Below are 20,192 nucleotides of genomic sequence, written 5' to 3'. Positions count from 1 at the left end.
ACACATCCCTTGTTGAAGGGGACACAAATGAGACAGACAGAGGCCCCACCTCCATTCATTCAATTGGGAGAGGTTTGCTGAGGAGCCAGGCACCGTCCTAAGTGCTGAGGATCCACCCACAGGTCAAGATAGAATATAGACATACAGATGGCTAACAAACACATGAAAAGATGCTCAACATCACTCATTATCAGAGAAATGCAAATCAAAACCACAATGAGGTACCACTTCACATCAGTCAGAATGGCTGCTATCCAAAAGTCTACAAGCAATAAATGCTGGAGAGGGTGTGGAGAAAAGGGAACCCTCTTACACTGTTGGTGGGAATGCAAGCTAGTACAGCCAATATGGAGAATAGTGTGGAGATTCCTTAAAAAACTGGAAATAGAACTGCCATATGACTCAGCAATTCCACTGCTGGGCATACACACTAAGGAAATCAGAATTGAAAGAGACACCTCTACCCCAATGTTCATCACAGCACTGTTTATAATAGCCAGGATGTGGAAACAACCTAGATGCCCATCAGCAGATGAATGGATAAGAAAGCTGTGGTACATATACACAATGGAATATTACTCAGCCATTAAAAAGAATACATTTGAATCAGTTCTAATGAGGTGGATGAAACTGGAGCCTATTATACAGAGTGAAGTAAGCCAGAAAGAAAAACACCAATACAGTATAATAATGCACATATATGGAATTTAGAAAGATGGTAATGATAACCCTGTATGCGAGACAGCAAAAGAGACACAGATGTATTGAACAGTCTTTTGGACTCAGTGGGAGAAGGCGAGGGTGGGATGATAAGGGAGAATGGCATTGAAACATGTAAATTATCATATGTGAAATGAATCACCAGTCCAGGTTTGATGCATGAGACAGGGTGCTCAGGGCTAGTGCACTGGGATGACCCAGAGGGATGGGATGGGGAGGGAGGTGGGAGGGGGCTTCAGGATGGGGAACACATGTACGCCCATGGAGGATTCAAGTCAATGTATGGCAAAACCAATATAATATTGTAAAGTAAAATAAATAAATAAATTAAATGAAAAGAAGATAATGCTCTGCACCATGTAGAGGACACACTGAACAAGTATAGAAAATGCACTATTTGGCTGTGACCTGTGCTCTAAATAAAAACCAAGGAGGGCTGCTGTCTTAGATGTGGAGACATGGGAGCCCTGAGACTCTCTGGGGAAACATCTTGGAAGAAGACACAGCAGGTGCAGGGGTCGGGACTGAACACTCTGGGTTGAGGCACTTTCCTGCTTTCACAGCTTGGAGGTGGGTAGAGGGGACTCATAAATGGTCAAGGGCACCCACTGAGGGCTGTGGGAAGACAGAGGACATGGGCGCCCCCTGGGGGAGTGGGAAAGAACGGCAGGGCCCACCGTCCTGTGTCCTGTGCACTGCTCTCTGGCTCTGGGATAGAGGGACCAGTGTGCACAGACAGACGGGGTGAGAAAGGACCCCCACAGAGCCAGCACAGTTGGATACCGAGTTGGTGTGGGGATGAGCTGGAAAGGCTGATGGGGACAGACAGCAAAGAAGCCTATTCTCTGTCTGAGGACCTGGAGCTGCTTCCTGAATGTGAAGAGGGGTCTGTGAAGGGCTGGAGCAGGAGGGTGAGCTGCGTAGACAGCAGTGTGGGAATCTGATCAGGACAGAACTGAAGACTTGATAATGCAGGAGGTGGAGGTCTGGGATGTGGGGCTGAACCAGGACCAGATCCATGGCTGGACACAGGTGAGACAGCATAGGTTCACCTAAGGCCCCTCACCTTCTGTGGGTGACAGAACCCATTTAGTGTTCACAGCATAATGTAAAACTCATGAACCTTAATGACCTTCCTTCATGACTGAAGGAATCTGCTAATCATAAGTAAAAGTATTATTCATTCATTTTTAATACAAAACCCTTCACATGACTAAGCTTCCACGTGACCACCATATCTCACAGCATATTGTTCTATCCAATTCTCTAACTTGAAAACACCCTCCAGTTACTGCTGAGTGATTTCCTAATTTGCTTTCATGCTCTCTGCTTTTACTTTAAGTCTCCCTAGAGAATGTGGTTCTGATTAGCAAACAACAGTCTTAAGCCTGCTTCTATCAAATATATATCCAAAGTGGTGCACCCAAAATATTTGAAAGGATTTTATAAATATCTCCTGTGTTCGAAAAAGAACTCAGGAGAACTTCTGTGGTCAGCACACTATATCTGACACCAATTGCCTTCCCCTGTGACACGGATGCGACATCCAGCAGAATCTGTTCCTGCCATGATGGGGAACTTGTGCAAATGCTCACAAGATGGGGTGACACATATTTATGAGCTCAAGTTGGGGCGCTGGGAACAAGGAGGCTGAAATACTGACGATGCCAGGAGGGTGAGGGTGGGGAATCCCTGCACAGGACAAGCTCCTGTCACTGAAGTCACCACAAGACACAAGGCACTTCTCTGAGGGAAAATTCATCAAGTTATTAACAGGAGAGGGTGGGAAAGGGAGGTCAGAGCAGAGAGCTGGAGGCCAAGCCATGTGTCATCTGCCCTGTTCTCTCATTCTCAAAGATTGTGTGCTACTATGCAGGTTTGTATGTGTGTTACAATATACCTAACATGAAATTTACCATTTTAACAATTTTAAGCATACAGGCCAGTGGCATTAAGTACATTCACATAGTTGTGCAGCCATCACCATCATCCATCTCCACGACTCTTTCATCACCTCAACACTGAGCACATGTAAAATTTGGGCAAGTTCCACCAAAGACTAATGATCCCTGCTTAGAGGACATGGAATCCCACCTCCTCATGTCCAGAGCTCAGAGCTCCTCACATGTCTCCCTCTCACACACTGGACTCTGCTGAAGTCTCTACTTTGCTATTCATGACCTATAAATCAATCATGTCCCCTCAGATTCACTTGACACTTTTAACCATCAGTACCATCAAATTCACTGACAGGAGCTTTTAAAAGGTCCTGGTGCACTGGGAAGACTCAGAGGAATCGGGTGGAGAGGGAGGGGGGAGGGGGGATCGGGATGTGGAATACATGTTAATCCATGGCTGATTCATGTCAATGTATGACAAAACCCACTGAAATGTTGTGAAGTAATTAGCCTCCAACTAATAAAAAAAAAAAAAAAAGGTAATCATTAACCTTAGTTATATTGGACCTAATCTAATCTGACTGGTGTGCTTAGATGAAGAGGAGACTAAGACACAAGGACAGAGACACAGGCATGTAAATCAGTGAGGTTAGAACACACACCCCCACCATGCACAAAAATAAATTCAAAGTGGCTTAAAGACTTAATCATAAGGTGTGACACCATAAAACTCTAGAAGAGATTAGAGTTTCTCTGACATAAATTATACCAATGTTTCCTTAGGTCAGTCTCCTAAGGCAATAGAAATGTAAGTAAAAATATACAAACAGGGGCTTCTCTGGTGGTGCACTAGTAAAGAACCCGTGTGCCAATGCAGGAGACATGGGTTTGATCTCTGGTCCTAGAGGATCCCACATGCCATGGAGCAACTAAATCCATGCACCACAACTACTGGGCTTGTGCTCTGGGGCCCAGGAGCCTCAACTACTGAGCCCACGCACCCTAGAATCAGTGCTCTGCTCAAGAGGAGCCACTGAAATGAGAAACCTACACATTGCAACTAGAGAGAAGTCCCTGCTCATCACAGCTAGAGACAAAGCCCCACAGCAACAAAGAGCCAGCACAGACATAAATAAGTATTTTTTAATTAAAAAAATAAACAAACAGGACATAATCAAACTTACTTTTGCACAGTAAAGGAAACCATAAACACAGTGAAGAGACAAACTACAGAATGGGAGAAAATACTACAAATGATGTGACCATCAAGGGCTTAATTTTCAAATACACAAACAGCTCAACAACAACAGCTACAAAAAATCCAATCAAAAAATGGGCAGAAGAACTAAATAGACGTTTCAACAAAGGACACATATATATGGCCAATTCAGTTCAGTTCAGTCACTCAATCATGTCCAATTCTTTGTGACCCCATGAACTGCAGCATGCCACGCCTCCCAGTTCATCACCAACTACTGGAGTCCACCCAAACCCATGTCCATAGAGTCGGTGGTGCCATCCAACCATCTATTCCTCTGTTGTCCCCTTCTCCTCCTGCCCTCAATCTTTCCCAGCATCAGGGTCTTTTCCAATGAGTCAGCTCTTCGCATCAGGTGGCCAAAGTATTGGAGTTTCAGCTTCAACACCAGTCCTTCCAATGAACACCCAGGACTGATCTCCTTTAGGATGGACTGATTGGATCTCCTTGCAGTCCAAGGGACTCTCAAGAGTCTTCTCCAACACCACAGTTCAAAAGCATCAATTCTTTGGTGCTCAGCTCTCTTTATAGCCCAACTCTCACATCCACAGATGACCACTGGAGAAACCACAGCCTTGACTAGATGGACCTTTGTTGGCAAAGTAATGTCTCTGCTTTTTAATATGCTGTCTAGGTTGGTTATAACTTTCCTTCCAAGGAGTAAGCATCTTTTAATTTCACTGCTGAAGTCACCATCTGCAGTGATTTTGGAGCCCAGAAAAATAAAGTCAGCCACTGTTTCTACTGTTTCCCCATCTATTTGCATGAGGTGATGGGACCAGATGCCATGATCTTAGCTTTCTGAATGTTAAGCTTTAAGCCAAAGTTTTCACTCTCCTCTTTCACTTTCATCAAGATGGCCAATAGTCACATGGAAAGGAGCTCACCATTTTGAATTATTAGAGAAATGCAAATCAAAACTACAATGAGGTATATCACCTCACACCAGTCAGAATGGTCATTATTAAAATAACAGTTGCTTTGGGGGGGTGATGAAGTAAAGGGAATCCTCCTACACTGCTAGGGAATATCAGCTGTTGCAGGCATTATGGAAAAGACTATGGAAGTTCCTCAGAAAACTAAAAACAGAATTACCTTATAATCCAGTAATCCCACTCCTGAGCATATATCTGGAGGAAACTATAAATCAAAAAGACACATGCATCCCTATGTTCATAGCAAAACTATTCACAATAGCTGAAACATGGAAATAACCTAATGTCCATAGACAAATGAATGGATAAAGAAGATATGATACATATAGACAATGCAATACCAGTTAGCCATAGAAAAAAAGAAAGAAAGAATACCATTTGTAAAAATGTGGATGAACCTAGACTTTATCATACTAAGTGAAGTAAGCCAGAAAGAGAAAGACAAATATCATATATCACTTACATGTGGAATGTAAAATATGGCAAAAATGAACCTATCTACAAAACAGAAACAGACTCACAGACTAGTGAACAGACTTGGGGTTGTATGGATGGAGGGGGTTTGGGGGAGAGATGGACTGGGAATTTGGGGTTATCAGATGCAAACTGTTATATGTATAATGGACAGACAACAGGTCCTATGGTATAGTAAAGAGAACTATATTTAATATCCTGAGATAAACCATAATGAAAGAATATTAAAAAGAATGTATATATGTGTATAACTGAGTCACTTTGCTGTACAAAGAAATTAACACAATACTGTAAATCAACTTTATTTCAATAAAAACTTAAAAAACACACAAAAAATGAACAGAGACACAGGGGTGCTCAAGGACAGAGGGAAGATCATGTAAGGACACAGCAAGGTGGATGCCACCAGTAGCCAAGGAGAGTGTTCTCAGCAGAAACCAAAGCTGCCCACACCCTGAACTTCCAGCCTCAAGAGCTGTGAGAAAATTAATTTCTGTTCTCTAAGCACCTCCATCTGTGACACTTTGCTATAGACTGAATGCTTTTGTCCTCAAAATTCATGCATTAAAACCTAATCCCCAGTGTGTTGGTATTAGGAGGTGGAGCCATGAGGAGGTGATCAGGTCATGAGGGTGGAGCCTCCATGAAAGGGATTAGTGTCCTGATAAAAGGAACCACAGGGCTCCCTCACCCTTCTACCATGTGAGGGCACAGGAATCAGACCCTCACCAGACGCTGAATCTGTCAGCACCCTGACTTGGACTTTGTCAGCCTCCAGAACTGAGAGAGATAAACTTCCATTATTTTTAAGCCATCCAGGCTCTGGTCTCCTGTGAGAGCAGCCTGAATATACGCAGCCCCAGCAACTAACACAGGACCTGACAGTGAGAATTCCCAAACAGCTTCTCTCTGCTGAGTACCCCGCCTCCTCCAGGCAAGGACATGCCTGCTGTCCTTCTCACAGCCCTGCTTCCTCCTCCCGCCACAGCTGAGCTTCTACTCTTCCTTCCCCAAAAGAACTGGGTCCTCTTCTCAGCCTCCATATACCTGCCCAGCCTGCAGGCCCCAGGGCACTGCCCACACAGCCCTGGGCACAGGGAGCTTTCCAACTTCAGTGAAAGCCTCTAGCTACCACTTCCACTTAGTATTTCCTACCCTGTATCGAAACTCTCTAAAGCTTGACTCTGCTGACCTTTACCCAGGCATCTGTCTTAACAAGCTCCACGTAGAGACAGGTTCCTCAGAGGCAGGAATGACAGCTGGGCATCCTAGTCTTCCTTATTCGGTCCAGTGTGGTCCTTCCCCTCTCCTAGCTCACTGTCCTCCTTGTAAACTAAGAGGTTTTCTGTAGGAACATCCGTAAGGGCATCTAACTCAGTGCACACAGCAGAGTGTTAATGAGTACAGCTGGAAGGCTCATTGACTTTAACAAGGTGAACAACAGCAAGAGAACTAACTGTGGGGTAGATGTGGAGGCTGCTTCAGAAAGAGCGAATTCATGAGGCTTTTAAAGAGGCCAGTATAGACTCCACCAGAGGCCTTGGTCAGCGTGTGTTAGGACAGAGAGGCATCAGAGCTGTTCTCCTTCAGGAGTTCTGTGGCCAAGAAAGAGCCACTGACAACAAATTCTAGAAACAAAGTGACAGTCAGGACTTCAACCAAGATACTGAGTTTCAAATTCAAGGTAACCCTACATGAGTGTCTAAGTATTAATTCTAGTAAGAATCCATGAAACAGTGTTAAATAATTGAGTCATACTCAGATGTGAAATAAACCATTTGTAAATTCTAGACTTTATTAAGTATTTCCAAACCAACAGCCTTTCTATGGAAGCCCTATGTTGGTACTGAAAACTTCACTTCTAATGTGTCTTCAACACATAATGGAGGGAAATGATTGGCATTCAGTTATCAGGTTCCCAGGGCCTATTCTCTGATTTAAACATTTTACATCATCCTTCTTATCCCTGGGGTCTGGAAACATCAACTGCAAGTCATGGGGGAATCTGCCATCTATCCCTGACTCCCTAAAGCATGGACCCCAGTCTCCTCCACACTGGCAGCACCTTCTGTATGTTCCTGTCCTGACCTCATCATGATGCAAAACTTCTCTGATGGATCTTCTGTGGAGGAAAGAGAGAGGAGGTAGGAACACCAGGGCAGAGCGAGCTAAGACTCCTAAAGCACAAAGGATTTCCTGAGTTGTCCTCTCTGATTTCTCTCTACAGGTGCCTGGAAGGCAGAGATCATAGAAAACAGGTGCAAACTCACTGTTCGAACAAGTGCCTGCTGACCACTGTGTCCACTGCGCTGAGCGAATCGTCCAGGAGGTAGATGTCCGCATCCTGATACACGGCTCTAGAAAACATAGAGAGATGTCAGGAGAAAACACTTCACACTCCCTGGGTCTCAGCCCTGAATCATGACAGCGTCCAACAATTCCATGTTCGTTCCAGGAGCCCAGGGGAAGGAGCAAGACCCTGCTTCAAACAGGTCCACCCGGTGAGTGGGGTCTGTGTGCTCACGTCCACTAGGAGAGTGGAGGAGGAGGGGCAGGATGGCAACTGAAACCCTGTTTACCTGGCGAGGCTGACCCGGGCTTTCTGTCCTGCACTCAGCGGGCTTCCTCCATCTCCTGTCACAGTTAGATCTCAATCCTGCAGAAGCTGCAAATCCTGTATGGAGATAGAAAAGGGAAAAAAGAAAAGGTTTAGGATGTATTCTCCTCCTCTCATCCTATTTTTTTTTTTAAGCCACACCGTTTAGCTTGTGGGATCTTAGTTCTTTGACAAGGGACTGAACCCACAGTCTCAGTCATGAGAGCACAAAGTCCTAACCACTGAGCCACCAGGGAATTCCCATCATCCTAATCCTTTAGCATCAGTTCTTCATACAAGTATTTGATGAAGAGCAATGGGAATATTTCATAGCGACTAAACTATAACCATTTGTTTTCATTCTGTAGTTTTTCACAGCATTTATGCATTTGACCATTTTAATAGATATTTATTGAGGATTGACTACACACCAGGCATTGTTCTGGGCACAATTAATTCAGCCACTGGAAACAAAGTCCCAGAGTTTCTTTCCATGGTGGGAGATGATGATATGGAAAATTAACCTGAGTGCAAGTACTAAGGATGAGAAGGAAAAGGAAGCCGGCTTAGGGGGATGGAGAGTGAAGGGGGGAAGTGAGTCCACACTGGGGTGTGAGGGCTCTGCTCAGGAGGGGTGTGAGCAGATATGGGGGGGGGTGCTCAGGCAGACCTGGAGAGGCTGCTCCTCACAGAGGGAGGGGTGGGTGCAGAGGCAGAATGCCCAAGGGGTTCAGGACAAGCAAGGACACAGGAGAGCAAACTAAGAATGACAGAGTGAGGGCAGAGACAGAGCAGGAGGAGCCTGGGGTCACTCCAGTAAAAGGTGGAGGTGGGTGATGGATCTGGTCTGAAGTTTTTAAGGAATCACACCTGTGCTTTATGGAAAACAGACAGGGGCAATGAGTGAGGGTGGATACAAATGAGGAGGCTACTGGAATAATCGAGGTGAGAGATGACCACAGTCAGAACCAGAGTGGGAGCAGCAGGAACGGAGTGACAGGGTCACATTCCAGACCTAGTTGGATGGTGGAGTCTGTAAGACCTGCTGTGAGGATAAGCATCAGTCATAAGAGAAGAGGTGGTATCTGGGACATGAGGAAGGGGAAGGACAGGGTCTCCATTTACTGAGTTGGGGAAGATGTTGGATGCAGGTTTAGGGGACTTTGCTCATGGACAAGCTGAGATGACCTCTCAGTGATGTCATGCTGCAGTTGTACATGCAGGTATGAAGGTCGGTGCTAGAGACACAGGTGTGAGAGCTGGTGGCCCAGGCTGGTGAAGGCACAGTATTCATTTCATCTTTAATTACCAGTTTTGCTGATCTTGGTCTCCACTTTCCACTTTCAGAGAAGTAATAACACCTGATCTGTGTTTTCACAGTGATACTTAAGGCAAGTAGAGCAACAGACAAAAGCTATACAATAAACGTGAGTGCACACACACACACAAAACAAGCTGGGCAAGAAAAACCAAAGGGAAACAGTGTACTCAAGGGACACCAAGCAGATCAGCTAAACCAAGTAGATGCTTGCCTGTGGAAGCAGAAAACAAAGTTAAGAAGGATATAAAGCTTTGATTTGAGGATCAGGGAATCTATCACGAGTTTTATTTGAATATTACTTGAGAAATAAATAGAAAATTCAGCCTATTTTCTCAAGAGTACCTGGAGAAATTTAAAAAAAAAATGACAAGAACATCACCAAAATCACAAGATAACAATTAGGTTTAAGTTACACAGTTACTATATTAGAAATTTTAGACTACCTATAATTATCACTGGACAAACCCTGGCATAGACAAAGCAGCACTCATTTCTTTGTCTCTACTTTAGCAAATTTGGGGAGGAAGCAAGTGGCACACTGGGTCTCCATGATAAACAAGTCCTTTGATCTCCCTAGGTCTCACTTCCCTCTTCTATAGAATGTGCTGCAGAAACAAGAGTCACTAAATTCAAGGATGCTGTGAGAGTATAAAGAAGTGTATGAACACTCTCCATAAATGAAAAAAAGGACAGGAATTGATAACTTCCTATTGGTGACTGATCACACTCCTAGTAAAGAAAGAAACTGAGACTCAATCCTTGAGCCTTCTGACTCCTGGACTTCAGAGTTACGTCATCAGCTTGAATTGATGTTGCAAATGTGATTACTTCATATCTCCCTACTTTCTTACAGAAAAGTCTTCAGCTCAATGAATTCAGAGGTTTATTCAGTTGCTCAGTTGCTCAGTTGCTCACTTCAGTTGCTCAATCATGTCCTACTCTTTGTGACCCCATGGATTGCAGCACACCAGGCTTCCATGTCCATCACCAACTCCTGGAGTTTACTCAAACTCATGTCCATCGAGTCAGTGATGCCATCCAACCATCTATTCCTCTGTTGTCCCCTTCTCCTCCTGCCCTAATCTCTCAGCATCAGGGTCTTTTCCAATGAGTCAGTTCTTTGCATCAGGTGGCCAAAGTATTGGAGATCCAGCTTCAGCACCAATCCTTCCAATGAATATTCAAGATGGATTTCCTTTAGGATGGACTGATTGGACCTCCTTGCAGTCCAAGGGACTCTCAAGAGTCTTCTCCAACACCTCAGTTCAAAAGCATCAATTCTTCAGCACTCAGCTTTGTTTATAGTCCAACTCTCACATCCATACATGACTACTGCAAAAACCATAGCTTTTACTAGACAGACCTTTGTCAGCAAAGTAATGTCTCTGCTTTTTAATATGCTGCCTAGGTTGGTCATAGCTTTTCTTCCAAGGAGCAAGCATCTTTTAATTTCATGGCTGCAGGCACCATCTACAGGGATTTTGGAGCCCCCAAGAATAAAGTCTGTCACTGTTTCCATTGTTTCCCCATCTATTTGCCATGAAGTGAAGGGACTGGATGCCATAATCTTAGTTTTTGAATGTTGAGTTTTAAGCCAACTTTTTCACTCTTCTCTTTCACTTTCATCAAGAGGCTCATTAGTTCTTCTTCACTTTCTGCCATAAGGGTGGTGTCATCTGCATATCGGAAGTTATTGATATTTCTCCTGGCAATCTTGATTCCAGCTTGTGTTTCATCCAGCCTGGCATTTCTCATGATGTACTCTGCATATAAGTTAAACAAGCAGGGTGGCAATATACAGCCTTGACCTTGACATACTCCTTTCCCAATTTGGAACCAGTTCATTGTTCCATGTCCAGTTCTAGCTGTTGCTTCTTGACCTGCATACAGATTTCTCAAGAGGCAGGTCAGGTGGTCTGATATTCCCATCTCTTTCAGAATTTTCCAGTTTGTTGTGATCCACACAGTGAAAGGCTTTGGTATAGTCAACAAAGCAGAAGTAAATGTTTTTCTGGAACTCTCTTGCTTTCTCTATGATCCAACGGATATTGGCAATTTGATCTCTGGTTCTTCTGTCTTTTCTAAACCCAGTTTAAATATCTGGAAATTCACAGTTCATGTACTGTTGAAGCCTGGCTTGGAAAATTTTGAGCATTACTTTACTAGCGTGTGAGACGAGTGCAATTGTGTGGTAGTTTGAACATTCTTTGGCATTGCCTTTCTTTGGGATTTGACTGAAAACTGACCTTTTACTTCAATTAGCTCTAGTTTAATACATTAGTTCTTATTAACATATGTAATACAAAAAATGTTGCTTTTTTAAAAACCTATTTGTCCTTCAAAATTAGGCAGATGTGAGCATAGGGAGAAATGTAAGGAGAAATCTTTATTATATGTATATGTATTTAAGTATGGATGAATGAAGAAAAATAGGCTATAATAGTGACAATGACTACCATTAACTGAAAGTATTTCACACGCATGGCCTGTAGCCTTCACAGTAATCCCACCGCTCCCCCACTTAATAATGAAGAAACTGAGATAAACACCTGGAGCTAGTACCAAGGACTGTTTCTCTTCAAAGATCAAGCCTTTTCCTTTGCAGAGGTAGTCTCTGTATATTCAGGCCAAAATAACTCTTAAAACACTACTATTCTGAGACTATCTTATGTTCATCCACTGACACGTGGATTTCACCAGGAGATAAGCAGAGGATTATAACTCATTAAGTGGTTCCCAGGTGTTGCAAAGACCTTGCTGACCCCTTGCTAGTTGCTAATCACAGTCATAGACAACATCTCAGAGCAGCAATAAAACCTATTGGAAACCCTCTGATTCATGGTCCTTACTTTGCTGCAGAAATGTCAGAGGGCCAGGAAGGTAACAGGATGTGTCCAAAGTGATAGCGAGCATGTGATGAACTGAGACCAGGACTCCCTCTTAGCTTCTACTCCACCCTGGGCCTCCCTTCCTGCCAAGGAGGGAATGGGCACAAGGGGCCCCGACTCTATGTCCCAACCACACAGAGAACAGGAGAGTAGTTCATGTTTATAAATGTTCCATCACATACAGAAGAATCACTGTGCAGGCCAGGCCTGCAGGGGCCCTTCCCACCAGAGCCTGCTGCACAGACCTCCGAGGGTGGGTGAAGCCCTGAACACTGTCCATGTTACCGTTCTTGTCACCCCACGTGGCTGCAGGATAGCATCAGTTCCCTGGGGAAAACGCTGAACAGCAGACACTGTCCCAGTGTTTGCTCTTCGCAAGAGATGCTCAAATGTGGGGAACAAAGACAGGGCTGAGCTTCACCAGAAAGGGAAGGCCGTGAAAGAAACACCCCACCCTGGCCTGAGTCTCTGGAGTCTGATCTGGGCATCAGGAGGTGGACGTGACTAAGCTAAAGAGGAAAGCCTGAGATCTGTTTACTCCACATCCCACTTTCCACTTTCATGCATCATCTGCTTTTTAAAAAGTTCTTTATTTTAAACTTCTTCAAGACAGCACAGCACCATGGGCAAGCATGGAGTCTAGAGTTGTACAGAAATGAATCTGAACCTGAGTACCAAACTTTAAGGACAGCTGTTTCAATTCCCCAAGTTTTAGTTTTACCAAAAAACAATAAGGAATTTAACATCAAGGACACTCACAAAGAATAACTTACATACCTTCTTATGTGTGTTCTCACAAATGGATGAGAGAGAGAAAAATAATTTGCATGTACACTCTGAAAAAATGGGAGCTGACGTTATCACTGTTTCACATTTGCTTCCCCCTTTTCTTATGCAGTATTTGTAATGTAGTGTTAGTTGCTCAGTTGTGTCTGACTTTTTTGATTCCAGGGACTATAGCCCACCAGGCTCTTGTGTCCATGGGATTCTCCAGTCAAGAATACTGGAGGAGATTCCGTTCCCTTCTCCAGGGATCTTCCTGACCCAGGGATTGAACCTGGGTCTCCACATTGCAGGCAGATCCTTTACCATCTGAGCCACCAGCGAAGTCCAAATACTTGCTTTTCTATTGATTTTCACTTTTTGGTTGTGCCTTGTGACATGTAGGATCTTAGTTTCTTGACCAAGGATTGAACTCATGCCCCCTGCATTGAGAGCACAGTTTTAACCACTGGGCCATCACAATACAAACATCATTTAATATAAATCCAGTTCACTCCTGCTTCCTTGATAATGTAATCAGGAAGAGTTAATTTTGAATTCATACTGGATCTATTTCTGTGATGTTAACTCTTATCTTGCTGCTTTTGCTATTGTAATAACAATAATCCTGCCCACCTCTGAAGGGTTATAAGGAAGTGAAAGTAACACATCCCCCTGCCTGAGGCTGTTGCTTTATGAGATACTTGCAAGAATTAAATGGCCTTATATTTTGTTTCCTCACCTCCTCCTAGCTCTGATCCATAAAATAACCTGGAAACAGGCCCCGACAAAGTGGTTATTTTGAGGTGCTAACCTGTCATCTTCCCAGGCAGCTAACTCCTGAAATAAAGTCCCTTCCTTGTCTGATTGCACACATCTCACACACTAGCAAAGAAATGCTCAAAATTCTCCAAGCCAGGCTTCAACAGTACATGAACTGTGAATATCCAGATATTGAAGCTGGATTTAGAAAAGGCAGAGGATCCAGAGATCAAATTGCCAACATTCATCATCAAAAAAGCAAGAGAGTTCCAGAAAAACACTGACTTCTGCTTTATTGACTATACCAAAGCCTTTCACTGTGTGGATCACAACAAACTGTGGAAAATTCTGAAAGAGATGGGAATACCAGGCCACCTGACCTGCCTCTTGAGAAATCTCTATGCAGATTAAGAAGCAACAGTTAGAACTGGACATGGAACAATGGACTGGTTCCAAATAGGAAAAGGAGTACGTCAAGGCTGTATATTGTCACCCTGCTTATTTAAATTATATGCAGAGTACATCATGAGAAATGCCAGGCTGGATGAAACACAAGCTGGAATCAAGATTGCCAGGAGAAATATCAATAACTTCAGATATGCAGATGGCACTACCATTATGGCAGAAAGCGGAGAAGAACTAAAGAGTCTCTTGATTAAAGTGAAAGAGGAGAGTGAAAAAGTTGAATTAAAACTCAGCATTCAAAAAGTATGATTATGGCATCCAGTACCATCACTTCATGGCATGTAGATGGGGAAACAGTGACAGACTTAATTTTTTTGGATTCCAAAATCCCTGTAGATGGTACCTGCAGCCATGAAATTAAAAGATGCTTACTCCTTGGAAGGAAAGTTATGACCAACCTAGACAGCATATTAAAAAGCAGAGACATTGCTGACAACGGTCTGGCTAGTCAAAGCTGTGGTTTTTCCAGCAGTCATGTATGGATGTGAGAGTTGGACTATAAACAAAGCTGAGTGCTGAAGAATTGATGCTTTTGAACTGTGGTGTTGGGGAAGACTCTTGAGAGTCCCTTGGACTGCAAGGAGATTCAACCAGTCCATCCTAAAGGAGATCAGTCCTGAGTGTTCATTGGAAGAACTGATGTTGAAGCTGGATCTCCAATACTTTGGCCACCTGATGCAAAGAACTGACTCATTGGAAAAGACCCTGATGCTGGGAAAGATTGAAGGTGGGAGGAGAAGGGGACGACAGAGGATGAGATGGTTGGATGGCATCACCGACTCGATGGACACGAGTTTGAGTAAACTCTGGGAGTTGGTGATGGATAGGGAGGCCTGGTGTGCTGCAGTCCATGAGGTTGCAAAGAGTCAGCGACTAAACTGAACTGAACTGTCTCCACACCTTATCTCGGATTTACTAGCCCACTGTGTACTGAGCAGAGCGAGCTTGGTCTCAGTAACAATTCATTTCCACAGAAGCACAATCTCCCATCAACAACAATCCAGGAGAAAGAAGGGTTTCCCTGGTGGCTCAGCTGGTAAAGAATCTACCTGGGTTCGATCCCTGGTTGGGAAGATCCCCTGGAGAAGGGAACTGTTACCCACTCCAGTATTTTGGCCTGGGGAATTCCAAGGACTGTATAGTCCATGGGGTCACAAAGAGTCAGACACAGGACCATTAAACAAATGATTATGTTCTGTTCATACCATCATAAAATGCTACTCACCTGATACAATCTATGATGTGCAAGCCACTGTTCAAGCAAAATTACTAATGCCTCACCAAATGAATTTGGAGCCTTCAATACCATACTTTTAAAAGCCCATCCCAGCTTTTTCCTCACAGTATAAAAGAACAGACTGCACTGAATAGGCCTGGGGAGGGGAAGCCCTTGAACACTGTATTATTCACAGATTTTTATAACTCAAGAGAGTAATATAGTATTTATCAGCATTTAGTTTTTTCTTTCTTTTTGCCAAATTATATCCTCTTATCAGGTAAGTTCAGTTTTCACCATTCATTCACCAATTTTATCTAAATTCCAACACAGGGTTTCATCTTGCCATTTTCTGTAAAATGCAATGCTATTTCTGAAAACAATCTCTCCCCCAGTAAAATAGGAAGAATTAAGAAGAAATGTTAAACCATGCTATTTCCTTTAAATAAGAATAAGTCAAAATCAAGTGAAGAGAGAAACCTAGAGCCTGAAAGGGACCAAGGAGGAGTGCAGGGGGCAGGCCTCATGTGGAATCTGATTCAAACCAATGGTGAAGGAGATTTCTCAGTGAAGTGATTAGCAACAGGTAAATACTGACCAAAAGGTTGATAATATTGAGGAATTTGGGTTATTTTTCAGGTGAAATAATGTGTTTTTGTAAAGGCTTTTCTTAGTAAAACATTTTTTGTGTTAGTTGCTCAGTCATGTTTGACTCTGCAACTCCATGGACTATAGCCCCCAGGCTCCTCTATTCACAGAATTCTCCAGGCAAGAATACTGGGGTGGGTACATTCTTTCTCCAGGCGATCTTCCCAAGCCAGGAATCAAACCCAGTTCTCCTGTACTGAAAGCAGGTTCTTTACCATCTGAGCCACCAGGGAAGCTTTCAGTTCAGTTCAGTTCAGTTCAGTTCAGTTCAGTCACTCAGTTGTGTCCAACTCTTTACCGGTCAACTAATCTGAGGTCTAGGATCTGCTCTAGAATAATCTGGGGTGGGGGTGGGGGTGGCAGGGAGCAAGAGTAGAGATTCAGCAAGACTGGCCACCAGCTGAACCTGGCTGAAGCTGGGGATGGATACATGGGGGTTCATTACACTGTGCTCTCTAATTTTAGAAATTTTCATAACTGTAAACTAAGAAGTTAAAAGTGAATGAAACTTCACAAAATGAAACAATCTACCCCCCAAAGAAGGGCATTCTGTGAGTGTCGTTATGACATCAGGATTGAACAGTAACATATATATCTGCATTATTACCCAGGAGACCAGCATAAATATTAAACAACACTGAATGATGTTTCAAACTTTGGGGAAAAAAAAAAAACTTTCAACAAACCATACTTCTATTTTAAACCAGTTTATCATTATTTGAAATTATGGAACTACTCAAAAGTCATTACTCACCTCTTCCAAAGCACAAGCCCTTATTACTTCTTCATACCATTCTTTTTCATATTTCTTCCCAAATAAAATGTTACTCCTCACAGTCCCTGGAAACACCCAGGGCTGCTGAGGAACATAGGCAATCCTCCCTTGCACGCTGACCTTCCCCTGATTCAGGGGCAGCTCCCCCAGCAGAGCGCTCAACAGTGAAGACTGAAACAGAGGGCAACATACACAAGTGAATAGGGTGCACTCAGGATGGAACACACCCCGCGGCACAGCCGACCCCACCCTGGTGCTTCATAAACAATAAAATCCTTGTTTTGGAACAGGATAAAGCACAGTCCTTGAAGTTTGGGCAAAAACAATTGAAAATAACACTACTGGTCAATGTAAATGAATGGTTGATAAAAAAATATTAATAAAATACTACAACAATCTCCTCTGCCCAAGAGGATACCCCAAATGAAATACCACATTCAGCAAAAACTAAGAATGTTTAACATTCTTAACTAGCAAAGCAGCCCAGCAGAATGTGTATTTCACGCACATGATGTTTAATGCAGCTGTTCCTGCATCTGGGTATCCTTCACTTGACAAACACTTGTTCTTAAAAAGCTATGTGTGAAGAATATATCCAAAAATTATTACTTAAATGAACTCTAAAGTGAGTTGTATCTAAAGAGCAAAAGTCCATCACAGAGAAAATCACCACCCTCTCCTGTACACATCTCACGTTGAGGTTTCTGTATTTTGTTGTTTCACAACACAGGAAGCTAAGCGCAAGTGCACATGTCCTTCAGATCTCTTGTAACACACAGAAGTGACATATCTGTGTTTATACCATCAGCGTGTTCACCACACTGGACTGAGATAATCTGCCTGCATATCTGTCCTACTCTGGAATCCGGTTGTCTTTGGATGGTAGACTTGTCAGGGTTTTGCTCATGTCTGTATCTTCAGCTCCAGCACATGGTTGCACATTCACTACACGTGCACTAACAGGATCAAGTCAAATCACATGAGGAAATCCTCAGAGCTTCCCAGAAGAGCCTTTACCACCTCCAGACTTCCTGGAGGGGCCCCTGTGACAAAAAGAAGTCCCCATTGTCTCCATCCATCCTGAACAGCTATCACATCAATAATTTCCTTTACTGAGATGTCCAAACTCCCGACAATGGTTCCCAACTGTGCAACATGAAGCACCAAAAAGGGAAACTCTGTGTGTGTTTATCAAGATTTACTTGCCATAAAACCTTCTTGCAAAACTAATAGTCCATGAAACACACTGAGAGAGATGCTATTCTAGACACACTTGATTCAAACTGAGTCACACTCAGCTCTGGGATCCACTCTGAGGATTTAACAGGGGCTGTGGTATTGCATCAAGCTGAAAAAAGGCATCACAACTTACCTTTCCTGAGCCCACAGGTCCAACCACAGCTAATAGTTCACCGGGTCTGACAGTAAAGGAAAGGTCTTGTAGGGTTGGGGTTCCTGATGCCTACAAATTAAATTTCATAAAAATGTGCACATTTCAATAAAGTAACATACATCACTTCAGAAAGTAGAGAAAATAACGTAATAGTCATTGATAAACTAACGTAATTCACATTTTTCTCCTTCCTATTTTAAGATACTATGTTCTAGAGGCCTTTATATCCAATTGTACATATCTCTTTGGGAGTTTGAACGGTTTTAGTTGCCTTTAACAAGGCGCATTCTTTTATCAGATTTCCATAAGGACATAGCTGTAGACACCCACAGAATTTAAGTAGTAGAAACAGCAAGGCATCTGCCTTAAATGCAAACTGAATGATACACCTGAGATAAATAAAATAATGTACTTAATAGAACATGGGGGGGGTGTGGTTAATCACTTATAAGTTTTCATCATAAACCTTGGCTTTAACAATCTCACTAAACTCCAAAGGTGGCAGCATAAGTTCCTGGCATGCCTTCGATATTTTTCAGTGGCTCCATCTTGTCTGACTCTTTGAGACCATATGGACTGCAGCATGCCAGGCTTCCCTGTCCTTCACTATCTCCCAGAACTTGCTCAAACTCAGGTCCATTGAGTCAGTAATGCCATTCAACCATCTCATCCTCTGTCATCCCCTCCTCCTCCTGCCTTCAATCTTTCCCAGCATTAGGATATTTTCTAATGAGTCAGCTCTTCACATCAGGTGGCCAAAGTATTGGAGCTTCAGCAGCAGTACTTCTAATGAATATTTAGGGTTGATTTCCTTAAAGATTTACTGGTTTGATCTCCTTGCAGTCCAAGGGACTCTCAAGAGTATTCTCCAACACCACTGTTCAAAATCATCAATCCTTTGGTGTTCAACCTTCTTTCTGGTCCAACTCTAGCATCCATCCATGACTACTGGAAAAACCATAGCTTTGACTGTACAAAACTTTGGTGGCTAAGTAATGTCTCTGCTTTTTAATATGCTGTCTAGGATGGTCATAGCTTTTCTTTTAAGGAGTGAGCATCTATTAATTTCGTGGGTGCAGTCACCATCTGCAGTGATTGTGGAACCCAAGAAGATAAAGGATGTCACTGTTTCCATTGTTTCCCCATCTATTTGCCATGAGGTAATGAGACAAGATGTCATGATCTTCGTTTTTGTTTTTTTTTTTTTTCCTCTTGTCTTGGAAGAAATTTTATTTATTTTTAATTTTTAAAAATTTTTTCCATTTATTTTTATTAGTTGGAGGCTAATTACTTTACAATACTGTAGTGGTTTTTGCCATACATTGACATGAATCAGCCATGGATTTACATGTATTCCCCATGCTGATCTCCCCTCCCACCTCCCTCTCCACCCGATTCCTCTGGGTCTTCCCAGTGCACCAGCCCCAAACACTTGTCTCATGCATCCAACCTGGGCTGGTAATCTGTTTCACCCTTGATAACATCCCAACCTCGTCTTCTCCCACAGAGTCCAAAAGTCTGTTCTGTACTTCTGTGTCTCTTTTTCTGTTTTGCATAGAGGGTTATCATTACCATCTTTCTAAATTCCATATATATGTGTTAGTATACTATATTGGTCTTTATCTTTCTGGCTTACTTCACTCTGTATAATGGGCTCCAGTTTCATCCATCTCATTAGAACTGATTCAAATGAATTCTTTTTAATGGCTGAGTAATATTCCATGGTGTATATGTACCACAGCTTCCTTATCCATTCGTCTGCTGATAGACATCTAGATTGCTTTCATGTCCTGGCTATTATAAACAGTGCTGTGATGAACATTGGGGTGCACGTGTCTCTTTCAGATCTGGTTTCCTCAGTATGTATGCCCAGAAGTGGGATTGCTGGGTCATATGGCAGTTCTATTTCCAGTTTTTAAAGAAATCTCCACACTGTTCTCCATAGCGGCTATACTAGTTTGCATTCCCACCAACAGTGTAAGAGGGTTCCCTTTTCTCCACACCCTCTCCAGTGTGTATTGCCTGTAGACTTTTGGATAGCAGCCATCCTGACTGGCGTGTAATGGTACCTCATTGTGGTT

General features: G+C 43.0%; 1 protein-coding gene across 1 annotated transcript in view; it reads right to left on the bottom strand.

Annotated features, from left to right (window-relative positions):
- Positions 1-20,192, bottom strand: part of LOC136144261 (ATP-binding cassette sub-family C member 4-like) — a 160,961-nt gene that overhangs the window by 97,836 nt on the left and 42,933 nt on the right. The window contains 4 exon segments of the mRNA XM_065902010.1: positions 7,556-7,642; positions 7,865-7,959; positions 16,698-16,889; positions 18,091-18,180. Of these exon segments, the coding sequence (XP_065758082.1) occupies positions 7,556-7,642; positions 7,865-7,959; positions 16,698-16,889; positions 18,091-18,180 (464 nt within the window).

This window comes from Muntiacus reevesi, chromosome 11, assembly GCF_963930625.1.
Source record: "Muntiacus reevesi chromosome 11, mMunRee1.1, whole genome shotgun sequence".
NCBI classification, from domain to species: Eukaryota; Metazoa; Chordata; class Mammalia; order Artiodactyla; family Cervidae; genus Muntiacus; species Muntiacus reevesi.
Note: the sequence above shows the minus strand (reverse complement) of the source record. Positions and strands in the feature narration are given on the sequence as shown.